Here is a 22,642-nt window from a genome sequence, read left to right on the forward strand (position 1 = left end):
GAATCGCCGGGATTGACCATGAAATGCATGAAAATGACCGTGAAGTGAAGGGAATTGACCGTGAAATGCATGGAAATGACCGTGAATCAAAACGGAATCGCCGGGATTGACCGTGAAATGCATGAAAATGACCGTGAATCAAAACGGAATCGCCGGGATTGAGCATGAAATGCATGGAAATGACCGTGAAGTGAAGCGAATTGAGCGTGAAATGCATGGAAATGACCAAGAAGTGAAGGGAATTGACTGTGAAATGCATGGAAATGACCGTGAATCAAAACGGAATCGCCGGGATTGACCATGAAATGCTTAGAAATGACCGTGATGTGTAGGAAAATGACCGTAAAATGCATGGAAATGACCGTGAAGTGAAGGGAATTGACCGTGAAATGCATGGAAATGACCGTGAATCAAAACAGAATCACCGGGATTGACCGTAAAATGCATGGAATTGATCGCAAAGTAAATGAAATGAACGAAATTGACCGCGAACTGATTGAAATTGACTGCGAAGTGAATGAAATGGATTTTCGTCCATCGACCTGATGGAATCTTGAAAAATAACCAGGTTGGTTGGCTAAAGTAGCTTCTTCTACCCCAAAATCACATAGGGTACGTTAAGTAACTAATTTTGGTTTAGAAGATATTCTTGTTAAATGAATAAAGAAAGAAATGAAAAAAAGAGAAATTTTTTTTATATGCTTATATATACATATTTATATAAATATGTACTAGAGAAAATTGTAGGTAGAATAAAGTTCTCCATGTAAAATAATAAAAATAAAAATAAAAAATAAAAAATAAAAAAAAGTTTCATAAACTGGCACATGCCACAATTATGGTTACAGTTATAATCCGTAGCTATTTGTAAAAATACCTTCGGAATACTCTTCGATATGTATCGAAAATTGCAGGATTCTTGAGGCAAACTCGCTAGAAAGTTCTGGACCTTTTTTGATGAATCGAAAGACATTCGATATGCAGTTCTGGACCTTTTTTGATGAATCGAAAGACATTCAATACATATCAAAAGACCTTCGATAAGTATAAAAAGGACATACCGTAATGGCAGGGGCCGCGGCTATTGCTACGATTATAATCCATAATCCGTAGTCATAGATAACTCCTAGCCATAAATTCCTGGTTATTATTATTATTATTACTATTTATTTATTTATTTTTTATTTTTTGTTGTTGTAATCCCCACTGCTTTTTGTGGGTCGTATTATGAGGTATGTGTTATATCCAAACTGTCCATCTATTTGGCAAACTCGTATTAAGGCTTGAGACGAAAAATAAGACAGATCTAGCTATCAAGTGGACCACACTGTGAAAGGCTTTGAAGGATTGAATGTCTACCATTGAAACCCTTTTAGGGGTGATAGAAGTTTTAGATCATTATGAAATTTATTTTTCCTTTTCATCTAGGTCTTTTTGACCTCATGGATAGATTGGATGGAAAATAAATGTTATGGTGGGCCCTACAAAATTTTTAATGGTGAAAATCAATTTTCCCTCTACTCTTTGTGGTGCGGTGCATTTGATCTTTGGATATGATTTTTTTTTTTTTATAATGCTCCGAAATGATCTCGAATATGGATGAACGTTGTGAATATAATAAATACGTAACTGTGGGGCCAATGTAACTTTGATATCTTTTGAACCGTTCGTACAACTCGGAGTTCGACGAGCGTCAGCGCTCGTCTTCGAGCGCCACCGATTGGCTTGAAGTAACAGGCAGGGGCATTTTCGACCTTTGACAATTCGTCCGTACATCTAGGACCTATTTTCGAAAAGTAAAAAGAAGTGGGCTTCGAATTTAAATGGGCCTTAAATGGGTCGTACAGTTATAAACTTCTCTTTGGTTTCTGTCCACTGACCATTGACCGCAGCCAACCCGTCAAAAAGGACTGACGCAATGGTCCGTCAGTGCGCACGCCTCTAAAGCCGCGTTGTCTCCTTTTCTGAGCGGATCCTTGTCACGCTGTTCGGCAACGTTGAACGCGATTCGCGGCTCGCGTGTACGGGACAGTGGGGTCTCACCTTAACAACCGCCCCCGCACCAGGACGCGGATTGGGTATTACCCCTGCCCGGTACCCAGGTGCGAATGGAAACAGTGCCTCTGAGGGATCAATTTTACAAAACTACAATACAACAAAAACCTAAAAATAAGGTATATAATAGTAATTTAACGTCCATCGCTGAAAACTTCACGGAGCGAAAGAAGTTTTGCATCATACACTTCGTGTCTACTGCTTATGTTAGCGGTGACAACCCTATCAACCGGCTCTGAAAGGTTTCAACGGTGGATGTTTTTATTCACACTGTTTCCTGTAGCAGCGCATATGAATTTTTTATCAGCTGATTTTTAGAATACTGTCCTCTTATGATATTGAAAAAACTGATAAATGAAGTGGGCAAGGGCATCTTTGTTAACCCAATAAGGCTTCTGACTACAAGAACTTCATGTGCGAGGGGAATCGGTAATCTGCGTACAATCATCGTTGTTTTACGCTGCCTAAACAAGGGGCGCAAAACAGGAGAGCTGATTAAGTGAGACCCGGTCTCACCCGAGATGGCGCGGTCCTTACCAAGAGATTACTGTGGGCACACATTAATATGTGTATTATGTATCAACTCCGCTCATCTGTTTCTTCGTATCATTTTAAGTTATTATACCAAAATTGAAGTATATAAAATTATCACTTGAACCATACCATGAGAAATAGTGGTGAGTGACTTTGCTATCATTAACAATTTCTTAAGGCACACCTTAATGTTTTCGTAGTGCTTATTTACCATCCAATCCGTTGATAAGGTCATATAAACTTAGATGAAGGAAAAAAAAAACAAATATCAGCTTATCCAAAACTTTTGTGACATATTAATGGTCACTTACCACTGTTTTTTATGATATGGTCCACTTGATAATTAGGTATACTTTATTTTTGGTATAATATGCTAAAATGATATGAAAAAATGGATGGACGGCGTGGATACATAATAAATACATCAAGGTAGGCCCCACGGTAACCCCACCGTAAAGGCCGCACGTCTTTGGTGGCGCCGTGGTCTCACCTAATCCGCTCTCGCAAAACAGGGCTGTTGACGGTTCTCGGACGGAACCTCTTGCACACGTGGATGGTGTGCTACGAATCTCCTCAGTTTCTCTTCGCGCGAATCGCCTTAGCCTCTCTCAATATCTCCTTTAAAAACATCCGCAAGACCGCCCTTCCTCCACCTCTCTCGAAAGCAACTCTCTTCAAAAAGAAAAAAAAAAAGAAAAAGAAAAAAACAGAAAAAAATCTGAAAAATGGCAGATCTGAAGAGCAACATAGAATCTATCAGAGAATGGGTCGTCGATCACAAGCTTCGAACCGTTGGTAATTCTTGCTGCCATCTTTGATTTTTTATTTTTCTTGTTTTCTTTGTCTTTCTCCTTCTATAGATACATATGGATTGAAGTTCTTGGTTCTTTTGAGATGGTATGCTTTTGTACCATTTCAAATCCCAAAAATAGGAAATGAGTGTGTGCAAATCAATAGGGTGGATGTAGATATAATTCCCTCATTTTAATTCTATGTATTGTTTGTATTATATGCAAAAAAAAAAAGGGTGCCTTTGGTTGAGCGGCATCACAGGCTCGATCGCTTACAACTGGTCTCGCCCCACCATGAAGACCAGCGTCAAGATCATCCATGCTAGGTAAATTGTTTACAAACTCTCCATTCTTCTTCTTCTTCTTCTTCTTTTTTGAAAGTTAATTATTTGTAAATTCTTTGATTATTACTTTTTCTCGATTGGGTTGATTTTGGTATTTGATGTCGAGGATGATGATCGGAACCATAAGCCTCGTGGGCTCCACCATTGATTGGACCATCCTGATCATCTAATAAATGAACCATTTTTTGGCTGAATTTGAAACATTGCTGAATGTTTTTTAGTTCATTTGTGCCCTTGATTAAAGGGTTTGATCGTCTGAAGGGTGCGACTTTTTGGACCTTGTAGCCTGTTCACGTTTGGACTTCTATAATATGAATGGTTTTATAGTCCATCTATGCCCCATTTGCAGCTCTGACATAGAGGCACAAAGCCTTCCATGCCTCCAGAGGCACTGGACCTGGTCCCTTCAGTTTGCATGCAACCTTCATTTTATTTATTTATTTTGATGTCCAAATGTGAGCTTTTGTTTTGAATGATGATCTTGCATGTATGCTTGTGAATTATTTTTATATATGGAAAATGGTTGAGGAGTGGAAAGTAACCGGTTCTTTAATTTGCATCAAGAAGTGGTAGGGCAAATTCATCTGAGGGGAGAGTGAAGAGGCAATTTATAGCCTATGTTCTGGGCCTTTTGGCGTGGCCCAACGGCAATATCTTATATCTCTGCCATTCCTCATGTGGGTCCACCTTGAAAATTCCTGACTCAAAAGTCAGGGTCGTCCTTCTTTAGGGTGGTTTTCATGATGAAACGGCTAGGGCATGTTGGTATGGGGATTGTGATGGATCTTTGATTGGAAATTCACATCAGAATGATGTGCGGATGTCTCAATTATTTAAGAGCACATGTTGATAGCAGTGTTTTAAATAGTGTGTAGAGTATTGCATAGTGTCCAACCCTCTAGCATGTAGAGGGTTGAACACTATGCGATACTCTACGCAATACTTTAATTAATACTTCTATGTATTAGTTAAAATATTAGGGAAAAATATGATAAATAGTTAGAATAAACATTAAAAAAATAAAAGAAAAAAAATAAATAAAAGGGCCAAAAAAGTGCTTCATTTTTTCACAACCATTATCACATGGTACACCGCATTAAAACCATTAGAAAGATGAAAACAATTCACAGCCACTGAAAAACCACTGCCGTTAGAGTGGTGGGCCACATGATGGACTGGACAGGTTAGGTTCCATGCCATAGACGCACCACGGTGGGCCCCATGCAACAAATGGTTGTAGAATATGCTTATTCTACAATGTTGCGCGGAACCATCCTCCCAAAAATTGGAACAAAATAGAAAATAAAATCAAAATACACCCTAAATCAATATTAAATCAATCAAAATAAAATATAAGTTATTAAATGAGATAAAGAGTAAGAGAAATACCTCTATTTACTATTTAGCTGTAAATCAACCAAACGAACCCAAATCTTTAGCTACACAACCATATGTACTTCAAATGGGAAATCTCAAACTTCTCCTTTGTTTGGGCTCCAATGCCCGTGAAACTCCAACCCTCTTTAGAAACACATTAGTTTTAAAACATTTTGAATAAATGTGAGTTTACACCTTTTAGAATACTCATAAATATTCAGCCGTACACGTGGAGGCGCTTGTATAGATAGTTAAGATTATCTAATAGGGGTACATGCAGAGATATTCTCCATCAACAATAGGACCCATTATTTGGATGGCCTGGAATGGATTACTCTACATCATTGCCATCTGTGAGGAGGATAGGTCACTACCATTTTAAATCAATAACTGAACTAACACAAAAGTCCAGCTTATAAAAAATTGCTTATTATATAAAAACTTGCGTAGGGTGTAACGAATGCTACATATGCTACATGCAACATGACATGTTACATATGCTACGGCCCCTGTAGCATCCGCTATTTTCGCACTCTACATAGTGACACTATTTAAAACACTAGTTGATAGTGCAGTTACTTGGGCTAGGTAGAAAGGGTACTCACCACTCATGAAGTAATAATTTAAAATCTGGATTTGGGAACGTAAACCAATCTGCACTTTTGCACATTGATGTTAGGGGTTTGATAGGTTTTGTGTTTACACTTAAAATGGGTATTTAGGAATGAAAGTTTTGAATTAAAAAGTTGTATGACTATCAGATCCTCTTGTCTGTGCATATCTATATTGGGAATTTTGATGCGTTTTGTGGTTTATGCTTGACAAGGCTATTTAGGAATAATTTGTAGTTATTTCAGAATTCTGATGTTTTCTAGGAAGACATTTAGGGTCAATAGATACTAGCATGCTGCCTTTCCAATCAGTTCAATTAACAAAATTCTAAAGTGGGTGGTAGGGGAAGATTGAGCAAGGCAAGGGAGAAATCAATTGTCCTCTCTTCTTTGATTACCCACCACTGGTCATAGAGAGCGTGGAGCCCGCCACCGCATATGTAGAAAAAGAGGAAGCGAGGAAGGAAGAACAACTGTTGACTTTGGCACATGAGGTGGCAGGTTTGGCTAGGTAAAATAATGGAAATGTATTGGGCTACAAATACCGAAATGATGGTTTGACCTCATCCTTGGCCTTAAGGAGTGGCGAGTAGCATGGAACATCGAATCAATTGAATGGCACAGTATAGGGTAGTGTTTTAAATATCGACGATATCAGCCGATATTTCCCACGATATATCTTGTATCCCACTTGCGCGATACGAAACGCATATGTAGTGCCGATATATCATATATCCCACCTATTCGATCCAGTGAGCATTTTCGATTTCCGATCCATGTTTTTGTTGTAAATCATGTTAAACCAGTGTCAAATAGTTACAAATCTATGATTCTTCATGTTTTTTTTTTTTTTTCCTTCTTTCTAATAATGAAAAATCATGGGATTTGGAACTTCGATTTTGAGATTTGAGGGAGATGGGTCAAGCTGCGGAAAATTGAGAAAAATTGAAATTTCTCAATTTCTCGCAAATCATCTGCTATTTTTGTATCCAAATACAAAATTAAACATGTATGTAACCTGATTTCGTGATTTTTCTTTTGCTTTTCAATGTATCGCTTGCATTTCCATACATGTCTTCTTACGTATATAAATTATATGAATAGACTTTGAATATACTTGAATCAATTCAATTGAAAAGTGCATATATTAGGACCTCATACAATGGAAACTCCTATTATGTGCATTTTTTTGTAATGTTTTGATTTCTAAGTGTGTATACATGTCTTTTTCAACAATCCTTAAAGTTTCATTGAAAAAATCGACCAATTTTCCATTGTTCCCATGTTTCCCAACAACATCGATATATTACGCACAATGTTTTAAATAGTGTGTAGTGTATAGCGTGGCGTTTGGCCCTCTATAGTGTGGAGCGTAAGCTACACAAAATCCTTCTCTCTTTGCCTTTAGACATCTCTAAGTATGACTTCTTTTTTATTTATTGAAACATCGCAAATTCATAGTATAGACCACAATTTGGATGGTCTGGATTGATCTAAGTGTTCTATCTACAATATGGACCACAATTTGGATGGTCCAGATTAGTTTAATGTAGTGCCATGTGTCATATGTATAAGTCATCACCATTTAAAAATAGGTGTTTAACTAACATAGAAAAAACGCTTGACAAAAATGACATTTCAGGTAGCTTATGCTATCCATGCTACACACTATGCTACGCCACATGTAGCGTAGCTTATGCTACATACCCTGTAGCTTACGCTACTAGGGAATTACGCTACATGCATATACTACGTAGCGTTTTCGCTACGCTACGCTACGTAGTGTCCGCTACTCGCTACTGAAAACACTGATTACGCAATACAACCGATATATCCCATGCGATAACCGATATGTATCTATACCCCAAAGGTGCAGTACATTATGCAATAAAGATATTTAAAACATTGGTATAGGGGGGCTTTCCTTTGTAATAAATACAAGCAATTGTTTGGTTATGCCATTTTGGGCTTTTGCTCTAACCAAAGCTATTTCATCATTTGCCCCAATGATGGCTTCTTTGATCTCATCCTTAATCTAATCGAACAAAGAAAGGAGGTTTCAACTTCATCCTTAATAGGTCGAAAAATAGAGTAACTTTTAAATCTCTTCTATTTGTAACCAATTTTATTTTTTTCTTTTTCTTTTTGTAATCAAATTAATATTACCACAAACTAACAGAAGATATCATCAAAAGCAATCCAGTGTAATACCAGTAAGATGACATTTATGGCTGGTTTGGGTGTATTTTTTTTTTGGTTATCAAATTATATTACCACAAGCTAACAGAAGATACCATCAAAAGCAATCCATGTTGTAATACCAGTAAGATGGCATCTATGGCTGGTTTGGGTGTATTTTTGCTGTTGGAAGTTATATGTCCACCAAACTAAATTAAAATGGGATGGTAACAGGTCCTATGAGCTATCACTCAATTCTAATCTCATGGCACATTTTACAGGCTGGAGTTTGAGTGAATCTTGCCACATGGATTCTTCAGGATGTGCCAAATGGTCTCATCCCACAATGCGCATGAGTTGAAGCCCCATTTTCTCCTGTGTGCATCATGGGGAATGCCCCAGGTCCCTAACCTATGCATCAACAGAACCCTTGAAATCAACTATATGAAGAAACGAGATCTGTTTTTATTATTTCGTGATATGTTCCCTTGATCAAAGTTTGTTGTTGAATAAGGTTTTCAGTTTCTAACAAGTTTCTATAACTCCCTATAGAAAGTTGCTGCTAGTTTAAGAGTTCTCTTAGTTTACAAGTCATCTTTAGCTAGGAAAAAGTCGAAGTAAGTTATAGCTTTGACAGGAATCCTTCTAGTTTCTAATTCTATTAGCAGGAACACAAGTAAAAAAGAAGGGGTTGTTTGGGAATGTTTAATACCCTTTGAAATGAAAAGCTTTTCCAAGGAAACCTACATTTCGCTGCTTGTGAATAAAAGTGGGGTCAGAGATGGTTTTCCATTTCCGATGTTTTACTAAAAATACCATGGATATCGATGTTCTTTTTAAGAAACTGTTAAATTTAGCTTTCCAAGGATCCAAGAGATACCTCTTGTCGTTTGACCGTTGACCTTTTAGCATTTCCATAGAAAACGGTACGCACTTCAAACTAAAAGACAGAACTTCTGTTGGAATCTGCGTTTTCTGTTTCTTGAGGATTCCATGTTGGTTTTCCATATCCATGTTTTAGGTTTTCTCCATCTAAACAATCAAGCAGACCATTTGTGGTTTTAGGTTTCCTCCATCTAAGGTCACCAACTTGCCCCTGGTTACTGCAGATTTTGAGGATTTCAACTCTATTTTTTTGGGAGGTTTTCAACTCCCTTTTTTATCAACTGTTTGTGACAAGTTCTCAGCAGAATTAAAATTTCCGTTGTTACAAATTTGAGGTAGTAAATTTTTGTAACAACAAATTTGAGGTAGTAAATTTCAAGCCTCTACTGTTTGAGGTAGAAAATTTCAAACCTCTACTGGAATTTATTACAGCTATTTTTCAAGTTTCTGCTGTTAGTCCAGGTTTGCAATGTGAGCTGCTAACTGAAGTTCCAGCAATACCCGTATTTGCATCAATTGCTACCAGAGCAGATTTGACACTTGGGTAATCTCCAAGAAGAGCTCATCTCAATAGGCGTTTGCAGAATTAATTCCACAAGTTGATTCTTTATACAAGAAGTTTGGTGAATTAAATGAGAAATGATATTAACAATGTGAAAAAAATTGGACAATCAAGTCAAGATGTTGGACTAGTTGAAAGAATCAAAATAGATTCAAAGATGGAAATCAAACAGGAATCTTGGAAACTGTGGATTAAAATTGGTGAAGGACATGGGCAACAAGGTTTTGAGAATACAACCCGACAAATGAGCCTCAAACCTAGCATATGGATGAGTACATCTTCACAAAATCTACACCGACCAAGATCTGGAAGTCATAATATTCAATTATAAGCCCGAAAGGTTCCTTAGGTTGGGAAATTCTTTTAGCTAAACCTATATCCTAGGAGAAGAATTTCACTTCAATAAGGTTCCATAATTTTTCTTTAACATGGTGGGTAGAACTACAACGGAGGAAGGGCCCGATGGGGGCAAAATTTAGAGCCAACCAATTAATGAGAGAAGATGAGAGAACCGGTGAAGGTCAAGCATCTTCCAATCAACGACTTTTTGATGAATTTCAGGATTTTCAATAGGGTTTGAAGTGCATCAAGTAATAAATCGAGTATTCAGTGTTCTTTCATTGTGACTTAAAGTGAGACTGATGAAGTTGCTGTGAGTGAAGATGTCTTGATGGGTTGCAGCAGGAAATCTGCTTCGAATTAGCCCTTCAAGCCTTTGAAACTGTAGAAGACACATAATAAACATGCTTTCAAAGTGGAAGAGAAGGTGTGTTATCAAGGTATTCTTGGATCCTTAAAGCATGTAGCAGATGTCAGGACAATAGCAAGACCACGTCAAACATCAATGGGTCATGCACGTAAACAGTTCCTCATACCCCTTAATGCACCTCAACAAACTCTGAAACAATTCTAAATCCCAAAATGGGAAGAGGACTATTTGGGAGAGGTGTTTTTCTTGTTAGAGGAGCAATGAAAGCCGTTACCTGTTTGAGATGTCATCATCTGAGGCATGTTGCCTGCTAAGTGCTGACAAAAGCTCCAAGGAAACCAGTTGGGCTTATAGAAGATCTACCTGACATAAAAAAGTAGATATGCAAGTTCCAGCCTTCTTCTAGCTTGCTTGGATCTGTGATTTGAGTATGAAGGAACTGAAAAAATAGAAGGTGATTAAGATGAGATCATGTTTATGCAATAGGTAATGTTGACGAATCTGTAGCATGAAGGTAGGTGGTTTCATCGCAACATTGCTCACATCAATTATTCATAAGGTGAGAATATGCACTATCCTAGTTGACAGGTATGATGAGAATTTCGTCTCTAAGGAGTTTGTGGACAAATTGCGATTGAAGCAGCAATCCACCATCCACGACTATTGCAAATTCTATGGTTAAGAAATTCCTGGGCCTGTTTGGATAATGCGAAACCAAGATGTGGAAATGGGAAACCAAAGTGGAATCCTGTGGATAGGGAAAACTGCAGAAGTCGATCCAGCTTACCCAATTTGTTTTGCGTAATTATATTCTATGGAAATGTTAAGAGGTCAACGGTCAAACGGTGGAGCTGTCTCTCATATTTGTGGAAATATACATTGAACTGGGTTGTTTTGGTAAATGGTTCTGCTTATCATTTTTTTGAAAAGAAAAGCCAGGAAAAAGGAAATTGATTTCCCCTCTTTTATAGTTTCTCAAACAGGGGAAATTGTCCATCATGGGGGTTCATCTTCTTTTCGATGCTTTTCTATGATTTTCCACCTGAAAAAGCAGGCCTCTAGAAGCCCCATCTTGTTTTCAACTAGAAACATTACAAGGACTAGTTCTAGTGTGATGTAGTACAAACGTGTGCATGAAAGTCTTTAAAGACAGCACATCCCAACTCAATTTTTGAAGGTGTTGCAGCAAACCTGATGGAATTCCTCTTATAAGGAATATTTTAACCTATTGATTTGACTCCAGGAGCCGGTTACCAATGAAACCAAATGAGCTTGAGGAGTTTCACCAGCTAGTTGCCAACATGTTGAAGAAAGGATTTGTTAGGGAGCTGCCATTTGCTATTCCTATTTTTCTAGGTTGAAGAGAACATGCCAAGGAAACACCATGGACCAATTTAAGAAAGGTGCTGGATTGAACTAGACGATGGGTGCTTTTCCCACCTGGGGAAAATGGCTCACAAAGTAATGGGCCTTCCAAACTGAAGAAATGATGAACAGATCCCGGGAATAGAGGTCCTAGATTGTTACATCTCTCTAGAGCCTAGTTAACATTTATTAAGGTAGGATATTCAGTTTCTAAGGAGCATCTACAAGATTCTGCAGGAAGTTAGTTCTGGCTAAATCCATAAAAAAAAAAAAAAAAAGTTATTGTTGGTTAAGGTGTCCTTTATTTTGGGCTGAAACTCATGTCAGTGAAAGTTAGATTTGATTCTGATAGGATCTGTTGTCAGTTTCTAATTCTATCCTTTTAAAGAGTAAGAGGAAAGTTCTAATTTGGAGTGTAATTAAAAAAAAGAAAGAAAATATTGCCAATACAAGCTATAGAGGCAACACCCCACAGTTTTTTTTTTTTTGGGTTTTCTTGAACCAGTATTTCCTTTTTTGGTGAGCGGATTCTCTCTCTGTCTCTCTCATGATTTTCTGTTAGTCTTCAGTTGTGTACTTTGTGAGTAATCAATTCAAGACATGTAACTGGAAATTGTATCTGCATAATCGATCACTGTTTGAGGATACTGGTGACTGATTTCCACCTAGTTACTGCAGATTTCAAAGGTTCCAACTCTTTATTTTCTGTAGGAACTGTTTGTGACAAGCTTTCATCAGAATCCAAGTATATGTTTTAAACATTGTAGTAAACTATAAAAGAATTTGAAGTAGGGAACTTCAACCATCTTTTGTAATTCAATACAGCTATTGCTACAATTCCTGCTGTTAGTGTTGTCTTTGCATTTGCTTTCAGATAGACCATGCACTGAGAATTCTGGATTTGATCCTGACCCTTCAAGAGGTTCTCAACAAATCATGGTTTTGAATATCCGTTATGTTACAATTGTATTGGCCGTTACATGATGCATTACAGGGTAAACTAGTCCGTAAAGAAGAAAAAATGGCCTTGTCAGCTGATACAGGGCCGTTACGCCGTTATGGTGGACATATGCTGATATGGCCATAAAGGTCCAATTTCGAAAATTTTATTTTCAATATTTATCTTGTTTTTCCAATTCCTTCTTCATTTCTACAATAAAGGAATCTTAGAAAATAATTTTAAACAAGATCTAGGCCTATTTTAAGAATTAAAACATAAGCTTTGAGTGAGATCCAACAAATTGAAGCGCAATGGACCATTTTGGGAAATATTGAAAGGAGTGTTAAACCTTTACCCCCATTTTTTCATTTCTTTCATCTTCATTTTGTTGTATTCACATATAATGGGACCCCAATCTACCAAATTATGCTTTGTTTATGTTCAATTAGGACCTATTTGGTTGACTTTCAGCTGGTCAAGCTGAAGGACAATATTCTTATCAAAGAACAGTCTAATACTTATGCTTTACAATTTTTCCTATTTACCCTTTTTTCTTCCTTCCTTCCTTCCTTCCTTCCTTTTTTGTTTTTGTGCTGAAAAAATTCGGCAGATATGGAACCATATCATCCAATATGGGTCCGATATGCCCATACCATATAATTTTTGTGGCCCAGCTGATGTGCCCACTGATACGGTTAGGCAAAACCTTGCAAAAATATATATAGTTTAGATAAAAACAACAAAAATTTGTATTCAACCAAGAAAAAGGCCAACTATCACACTTGGATCTTCAGATTTGGAGGAATTTGAGCACTAGGTCATCCACAGTGAGGCCTGTCATTTCACTGGTTTTGATAATTGAACCGCGGCCCTGAAAACTGAAAATCCAAATGGTACTTCACAACTTCTTGTTCAGAGCATTGTATAATGTCTAGAAGAAAATTCTCTAAAATTGTTTGAAAGAAAATGGTGTTCGTCCCTATAAGAGCATCTTCCTGCTAGTCCGTGGGGTGTATCGTGTGGTGAGCGGCCAATGGTGGTACTAATCAGATTATTTTAAACCTTGGTGCCAAGTTTGGAAGTGTCCTAAAACATTTGGCAAAATCCCCAAGAGTCTAAGCATGGGGACACTTCCAAACATGAATAAGTAATTCTTGTAATATAAATAATTGAAAATAAAGACAATAACAATAAAAATTAAAGTTTGTCTGCTAGATATAAATCATAAGGAAATTTAAGAAGAATATTCACATTGTTCAAGTAATCACCTTTATGCAATTGTTGTTTTCTATAGCTGCTTTCATTTGAAGGAAGATTTCTTAGGACCAAAGCTGGATAGCCTGGATGGCATCATCTTTAGGCGCCTTCAATAGAGGTATGATCAGCCTATCTTGGCAGAGAATTTGATGAGGTGGTTAAGATGTGTAGGATATGGACAAAGACAAGGCTCTAGGCCAAATGGCTTTTTGATCATATTTTTCCTCGTGTGTTGGGAGATTATAAAAGAGGAAGTGTTTTATGAAAGAATTTCATGATCGGTTGAGCCTGAGTAAGGGCCTTAATGCGGGGGCATTTTCACACCGGGCTCGAGTGGGGTGGCCTGTAGGTGTAGGGGCACACTCGGGGTGGGCGGCCCGCGGAACCCATGGATTTGGGGCCCGTGTGAGGCGAGTGGCTCGTGTGAGGCGGAACCCATGGATTTGGAGCCCACGAGGAAGGTTCGGCCGATGACCTAACTCTGGATTTGTGGCCTGGGCTAATGAGATAAAGGGATTAATTCTCCATGCTTTATTAGTTTGAGCTTTTAGAGCAAGTGGTTAATTGTCCTACATTAAATTGGTATCAGAGCGGGAGATCTCGTGTTCGAGACTACTCACTGGGGTGATTAATGCGGGGGCATTTTCACATCTGGCTCGAGTGGAGTGACCTGTGAGATGCAAGGACACATTTGGGGTGTGAGGCTCGTGAAACCCATGGATTTGGTGCCTGGGCTATGAGATGAAGGGATTAATTCACCATGCTCTATCAGTTCGAGCTTTTAGAGCAAGTGGTTAATTGTCCTACATCAGACCTTAATGTGAATTTCATCACCCTTATTTGTAAGGTCGAGGATCATTCAAATTTAGGGGATCTTTAGATCACTAAGTTTGGTTGGAGGAGCTTATAAAATATTAGTAAAAACTTTGTTGTTGGTGTCATGACCTAGATTTCGGGTACTTGGCGTGTACTTCGGACCTGAGATCCACGTCATGACTTGTACACTAAGTGTACTTAAATTATTTGATATGCTTACACAAAATTTATCTATGTAGTAGTACTACCACAGATCTAAGCTCCATTCATACTCAGCCACATCTCATGAATAAGAAATCAAAAATTCAATTCCAATCCTCAGTTATTAACATACCTAAGGACAATCCTATTTAGGGTCTTATGCAATAAAATAAATCTTGTCCAACAAACTTGAAAGAAAAAAATAATAATCCAAGAACATCAAATGGAATTAAAATTTATCTAAGGTAGCAACTTCTTCCTCTGTCAAGTAGGGTCACGTGCTCCACTAGCTCACCCTCAATCATATCTATACAGTTTTACATTAATACAGGATAAGCTGGCCATGCATAGTGAGAAGTCCTGATATGATTCTTCATAATATTAAATTAGAATAGAATAACAATAATTATATACAATATAAGTACAGAAAAAAATATAAATGTTATATAATGCATGAATGCATCAAGTGGGAATTCGTCCACTTGAGTTGGAAACCCGTTAACCCGCATCTGCCAGTGGAGATGATTCCGAATTGGAGTTTCCATGTTCAGTGACTATTCTTAGCTCGACAAAACCCAAAATTTAGCAATACTCCTTGCTGAGTTGACTCGGTTCGACTTGATTACAACCTACATACGTTTTGGAAACTAAAGTTGAATAAAGGTTTGGAAGTAAATGATCAATTAAGAACTTAACTTTTATAGAAGGTCACCAAGTGATATCTCGAGCCGACTTACCTCCGAAGATTGTGGGATTTAACTCGAATCAAGACTCGCCTCTGTGACTCAGTGAGTTTCTTAGCCAAGTCAAATTGGTTCGACTCCGCTCTTAGAAAATCTGCAATAGTTCATAGTTTATGATTTAAGTTCGTATGGAACCTATTATCTATAGAGTGTCGCAAAGGGAGAATTTTGAACAATTGGTTTACCTCAAATCATACTTGACTGGGACTAGAACCAACCCAGCTTGATGTAAAACTTCGTAAGATCTACTGAGTTGACTCAGCTTGACTCAGCTGCTACGCAATCTACAAATGTTTGGATTTCAAATTTAACAATTGAATGAATCTAACATTTGTTGAGAATCTCAGGGACGATATGAAAGATCGGCTTACCTCTGAGAATGCTGGACTTGGCTTGATTTGGACTTGAACGAACAACTTAGTGGGTCACGTTCAATGCACAACAAGCACTCGATTTCTCACTCTCTCTCAATCCTTCATTTTTCTCTCTAATCAATAAAGCGTGTTTGAGTTCTCTTCAAAACAGATAGTTGTATAGCTGTGTTTGAACAACCCTCGCATAAGAGAAGAAACCAGCTTGACTTGTTATTCAGCGAGAGGAAACGTTGTGCATATGACGTTGAAATCATGAGGTTGCTGGACCTATACATGGAAGTCTGACCTGGATTGGATTTCTAAGATTGGTTGGCATTTGTGTGGCCCACTTAATGAACGAATCGGATCTTGGATCGGTGGTTGGTCAAGAAGCTGCAGTCATGGCTGATTTGCGAGCAAGATGGTGGCTGTTTAATGGCAAAATCTCTATTGTTAGTTATTTCTTGGTTTTGTTGCTTCTAGACAGTGTGGATTGGCCATACGAAGCTTGTAGGCGTAGCAAATCGAAGGTTCAGATGGATCTGGTCGGTGAGTTTCAAAGAAATCTTGTTTCGGCCGATTCCGCTCATTGTCACAAGAGTCATGAAAATCTTGGAACTCCGACTATTGTAATCGGTTTTCTTGATCTTTTATAAGATGTGAATAGAACGACTCGCATTGGTTTCCGATTAGCGTTAGGCTTCCACAAGCGGAAGCGAAGGAAATACTGTGTAAACTGTATTGCTGTTTTGATGGCCTTAAGCTAAGGTTTTCGGCAACGAGGAAAACAGGCTTGGCTGGATGGGATTTGTTTGGAATGATTTAGGTGAGTTACTATTAGATTTGGTTTCTTATTCAAGGAACTATTGTGGAGAGAAAATCAGAAAGTCCCACTCTCCAACAGATTTTGCGCAAGCTGTTGCAACAAGATGATATGTGGAAGCCATTCGCAGGTTACAGCAAAGCTAGGTGGGGTCTCATGATGTTTGAGAGAGAAATCTATGCCATCCATTTGTTTTGCAGTATCATGGTGGGTCATAGGCTTAAAAAAATTGGGACAGATCAGAAATTAAGATTGACAGCACAACGACTGATTTTCTGGTAGGAATACATACCGTCAAAGTCTCTCCTAAGGTCCGATTATGATTAACTGTTTGGATCGTTTGATGGGCCCCACCATTATAAACAATAGATGATGCAGATGGAGCATGGTCTCCTTGGCGCAGCCGGAAGAAGAAAGAAAAACGAATTTAAGAAGGATATGGGTGTGGTTGGCAAGATACGTTGCTGAGTTGGTATGTCTTTCTTTTCGTTTCTTTTCTTTTTTTATGATACATGCATGTGGATATGAGACGGTAAGGTAGCCAATGGATGAATGGTTGGCTCGGTGGACAACTCGGATGTATTGAGATTTCAAAAGGTTCAGTTGATGAATGGTTCAATTTCAGGAAAGCTAAATAAATGAGCATAATCTAATGTCCTTTCGATGGACAGTCAAGATTATTAGTTATCCTATACTTATTGAGCAAACAATTGTAAGGCTGCTAAAAATGTTTGAACTGTTGGCCATGCAACATATGATAAATGGACGGTTCAGGTTCACGTCCGGGGCCTAAATAATGGGTCCCAACTCATGAGGTCGTATAAGTATACATGTATTTTTTAAATTTATTATTATTATATTATATAATGTGGAATTCTTCCTTCATCTCTTACGATAGAAATTATAAGCTTTCATATCCTATTTTCACCTAAAATTTTGAAACGTTCATAACCTCTATTCATACCGTCCATTTGGGATCAAACTTCAGCATGGGCCGCTAATTTGCATGCTCTATCAACATGCTAAGTTTGGGCCTTGATCTCTCAAGGATGACTAAGATGCCTTTTTAATGGCTTACACCTAGCTGTAATTCAAAACAATGAATATTGTGTCCCATATGAAAACTAACCAGTAGTCTAAATATATACTCTACGATTTTCTTCATGAATGATTTATTTCAATATTTGAATGGCCCATTTGACGTATACAAATATGATAGACGGTCAGATGAAGGCCTAAAATTAAGGTAATTGAATGGTCGGGATATTAATAATGCATACAGGTTATTGTATAGTTGGTTTCGCAAATGAATATGTATAAAGTGGTTTTTAGATGTAATCTATGTTAGGAATGTACATCGTTAGATTCAAGTGACTTGTACACGTATGCAAGATACTTAGATCATAGATTTTATGGTAGATTAAGCATATTTATAGGTGACGAAGAAGATGAGCGGATCAAAAGTTTAATTTGATATGTGCATGAGCGGATATGGAGATCTGGTGGTTACTTTTCCATGATCGGGTGGTCCAAATTCAAAATGGACGGTCAGATGTCTTCATCTGATGGTGATAGGGTATTTATACGGTTGGTTTTGATAATAGAGTGAGAATACTAGGGTATTTGGGGGATTGTCCTATTAATCAACGGTCGGCTGATGTAATCTATGGGTGAAAAATTCTCCCTATGGTTTAGATTTAAGCTAAACTACAGATAGAGGGTTAAAATTAATGGATCTACAAGTGTAGAGTTGAACGAGTGCAACTGTACATTCTTATGTAAGGGTAAAATTGCACCCAAAATTCCAGGTTGTTACAATTGTCATTAAGAGAGGTCCTTTGCTTGGTTGTATCTCCCTTTCAAGAGGACTTTGGTAGTAAAAGGCAAAGTTTTGAAGATGGCATCTTAGTGGCCAATGGAACTATTGATTCAAGAAGCAGAAGTGGGGAGGGAGGTTGGGTTGTTGTGTAAAATAGGTGTGGAAAAGGCTTGTTATCATGTTGACTGTGAATTCTTAGTATATTTTTTAAAAAAGACGTAATTTAGTCGGGTGAGATGGATATGAGAATGCATCAATTGGACAACTGTCTCTGATGGATTTCTTTTCCAATACTTGAGGTTTTTAACAAGGTGGCCCGCTATCCCCTCTTCTATGTTAAGCATGTTGGTTACTGGGGCTTCTTCCTTGTCAACGGTGAGAGTTTTGGGGTTGGTAAGCTGAAGGTGATACTCACACCTTCAATTTGCTGATGGCACACTTATTTTGTGTGAGGCATCCATGAATCAATTAAGAATCATCAAAGGCATCCTTCAGTGCTTTAAAGCGCTGTCGGGCCCCAGGGTTAACATGAGGAAGTGTCCTAACTGGGGTTGCCATTGACAGAGAAGGATGTTAGTGTGACTCCTGACGAAGAACTCTGGCCCTTTTCTGGGAGGATGTTTTGCTCAGGGACACCCAATTGACCCTTTCTTTATTTTCCTTGGCAACTAATAAAGAGGCCACAGTTAAGGATTGTTATGAGGTCATGGGAAGATTGGCTGTGTGGAATGCAATTTTCTGAAGAAATTCAAGTGAAGATGAAATTAAGGACTTCACTGCCCTAGTGGGTTCTCTTCATGAGGTAAGAATCAATGCATTGAGCAAGGATAGGGAGTGTTGGAAGTGGAAGGCTCCTATTTTCCTCCCAGGATTCGAGATTTCTTGTGGACTGCCATAGTGAATAAAATTATAGCTGTCGACAAGTTGAAGAGAGGAACACTGCATTGCCCAATGTGTTCTTTATCTGTAGAAAGGATAAGAATCATTTTGGCAGTATTTATCATGCACTTCTTGGACCTGAGCCTCTTGAAGAATCCTTTCCATTCTTCGGTTATGTATGGAAAGATAGAAATAAAATGACCACAATTTTAGGTATTCACTTAATCTTGTTAGGTATAGGCACTTTTCTTCTAGTACTCAAACTCTTTATTTTGGGGGCGTATATGATACCTGGGCTCCCAGGGATAATTTTTTTCTTAATTCTCAGTCATCATGAACCTTTTGTGACCATTTATTTGGGTTCTTTCATGGTGGGCTGCTGGAAGGTCTGTCTTTGATGCCATTGCTGGTTGGTCTACTGGTACTAATGCACGAGGTAGCTTAATTGGAAGTTGTTGCCATTCACTATTTTGTGGGGTATTTGGAGAGAGGAATGCCAGTATTTGTTGTGGCCAAGTTTCCTCCCTTGCCTCTCTCAACTGGTCCATTGCTTTTTTTTTTGGGGGTAGGCACTGGTGCTGCCTGTTTTTGTAAGGAGTTTGATTCTGTTGTTGTGAAGGGATTAGGATGCAATTCTTTTTTGTGTGATCTCTTGTTTGGGTAGTTGGTAGTAGAGCTGTACATGAACCGAGTTAGCTCGATTAACTCACTTGACTCAGTTCGATAAAGCTTGACTCGACTTGGCTCGGCTCGAAACTGGGTTTGGGCCGAGTCGAACTAATTTTTGGTAGCTCGAAAAAATTCGAGCCGAGTCTGTGCTGGACCGAGCTTGGCTCGGTCCTTGGCTTGAACTGGACTCGGTTCGACTCAGATCGGGTTTGACTCGTTTGACCAGTGTCCATCTAAAACCCACCCCCCTTTCTCCTCTCTCCAGCGGCTGGACCCTAACCCACCACCCCACCCATTTCTCTATCCCTCTCTGACCGAAGTTCCGGCCAATCCCTCCGATCTGGCTTACACCAAGCCCGAGCCATCCTCCAGTACTCTCTCTCTCTATTTGCCCCCTCTCCTCCTCTGAACTTGGCTCGAGCTGGCCCGAGCTGCTGACCAAACCAGGTAGAGCTGGATGGTCAGGCTTGAGGGCCGAGCCGAGTTTGAGCTGGGGTTGGCTGCTGGCTGAGCCGAGCAGTGCCAAGCTCAACTCAGTTTGACTCATGTACAGCTCTAGTTGGTAGGGTGCAACTTGGGCAGAGGTTGGGTTGGGTTGAGTTGAGAGTCAAGCCAAGTCTGACATGACCGCAAGAGGACCCGACTCGCAACCCAAATTCCAACACAAGGTGCCCAACCCAAATCTAATCTGAATTCCTTTATACCCAAACCTGACCTAAATACATGTGTGATTATTCCCAACCCAACCTATGCCGACCCAGATTTGCCCAACCCAAACCTGACCTGATTTCAAATTGGGTTAGGGTTTTCCAATCCCAACCCCACCAGAGAATCCTGGCAACTCGACCCAAACTTATGTTGGGCAAGCCAGGTTGGGATGGCCTTGGTTTTCCCCTCGCTTGAGTTATGCTGTTTTTGAATGAGGTGGGGTGACCTCCTGCATTTGGATTTCGTGTTTCATTTATTTGCTTTTGGGGGTTTTTAGTGTATTGATCATCTATTAAAGGGAAAAAGGAAAAAGAAGAAGAAGAAGAAGAAGAAGAAGAAAAAGCTACTTGCAATTTGTTTCCACTTTATTTGATAATAATTGCATGCATCCAAACATGCATGTGGTCAATCTGTTATATAGTTGCTATTAATAGATAAAAATATGCAATGATTCCATGTTTGGAAAATGAGTTAAGATCACTCAATTCTGATATCATTGAAGTTAATTCTCTCAAAGATCTCACTTGTTTAGATCACACACTGTGAAGAGCGCAATCAAATATCTGAGTTCCCTTTTTAAACAATTATCTTCCAATTTGCATATCTTCTATAAATGTGCCCTTTTACTTTTGACAGCCCTTCTCGTGGATATCCCTGCAAAGTGGACCCCGCCATAACATGCAATGAACATGACATTCTTGTGCATGGTCCAGGTTATTCATGTGATGGGGCCTACCATGAACATGCCTGGGCCTCAAAATCAAGATGGTCCGCCTCTTATCAAGATGGTGGCAATTTCATGCTTAATGAAAATTTTCATCTCAAAATTAAGATAGTCCATGACTTGTTAGGTGCCCAACATGCATGGCTCGCCTGATTTTTAGGCTTAGAACATGTTCATTTGCAGGGATTGCCTGGATCTTTAGACAAGCGTGCCACGTGAAGGCAAATTTCCTCTTTCCCCATGTCTCATTTGCATATCTTTTGCTTAAACACCTGGAGACTAAAGACACAGGTTCTCCATCCCATGGAAATAACCGTTCTTGTTTTGGGATGCGTTTTTACAGGCTGCATGCTCAGGCACTTACACTGGCAGCATTGGCTGGAGCTGCAGTCGTCGAGTATTACGACCATCGATCTGGAACAAAGGCAGAGAGATATGCAAATCAGTTCTTCCCCAAAGATTCCCCCCACTCACACAAGGATTGAGAAAAAAATCATATACAAAAGGGGAACTCACCATACATCCAGACCATCGTTTTATATGACTCGTTTGATCTCACATGAATACTTCTTCTGAGGAATAGATAGTGATTATTACAGTTTTAATAAATTTGTTGAATTCATTTTTGCTTCTTTGGCTGTATGAAATTCTTTCATCATCATGGCCCATTTCTGTCCCAGAAGGAATGTCTCTGATAATCAGTTGTAATGAATATTATGTTAGTTTCCAGTTAGTATATATGCATCAATTACAACCATCCATTGGATGTACCGATTGGGTATGTGCTGGTTGAGCCTATCAGGTGGGACTTTTCATGTGTGGAGATTGAGCAGGTACAAGGTTTGACCAACAGGCAACATTCAATACGGCAGTGTACATGTGGTCCATTCATCAATCCTGTTCAATAGCTTGCTTAGTAGAATTTCTCGGCCCCAGGTAGCTTATATTTCTTTCCTAATGAAGCACAGAAGATGTGCTGCCTACGATAAATATCACTGACTTTGCCCTCTTTGGTATAATAAAACTTGGGTCATCCATTTCCTCTTCATTAATCGGATGGTTAGGATCATCCAACCAACGTGAATTGGGATAGGGAATCAAAGGTAGTTTCCTTGTGATGGATGATCGATATTAATAATTATACTTCTCTATTGTAATTAATATGGGGCACACATTACATATCCTTGATCTGATAGGGTCATCAGATCCAAGGAATTTCAAAGATGGATCGTTAATCAATAGCTTGCTTAGTAGAATTTCTCGGCCCCAGGTAGCTTATATTTCTTTCCTAATGAAGCA

General features: G+C 38.8%; 1 protein-coding gene across 1 annotated transcript; it reads left to right on the top strand.

Moving 5' to 3' along the window:
* The first annotated feature begins 3,226 nt into the window (after positions 1 to 3,226).
* Positions 3,227 to 22,141, top strand: LOC131232633 (uncharacterized). The gene is made up of 3 exons (XM_058229005.1): positions 3,227 to 3,384; positions 3,616 to 3,706; positions 21,687 to 22,141. Exons 1-3 carry the CDS (start codon positions 3,315 to 3,317, stop codon positions 21,826 to 21,828), a joined length of 303 nt encoding a protein of 100 aa, XP_058084988.1. The 5' UTR covers positions 3,227 to 3,314; the 3' UTR covers positions 21,829 to 22,141.
* Positions 22,142 to 22,642: the final 501 nt, after the last annotated feature.

This window comes from Magnolia sinica, chromosome 18 (genome assembly GCF_029962835.1).
Source record: "Magnolia sinica isolate HGM2019 chromosome 18, MsV1, whole genome shotgun sequence".
NCBI lineage: Eukaryota > Viridiplantae > Streptophyta > Magnoliopsida > Magnoliales > Magnoliaceae > Magnolia > Magnolia sinica.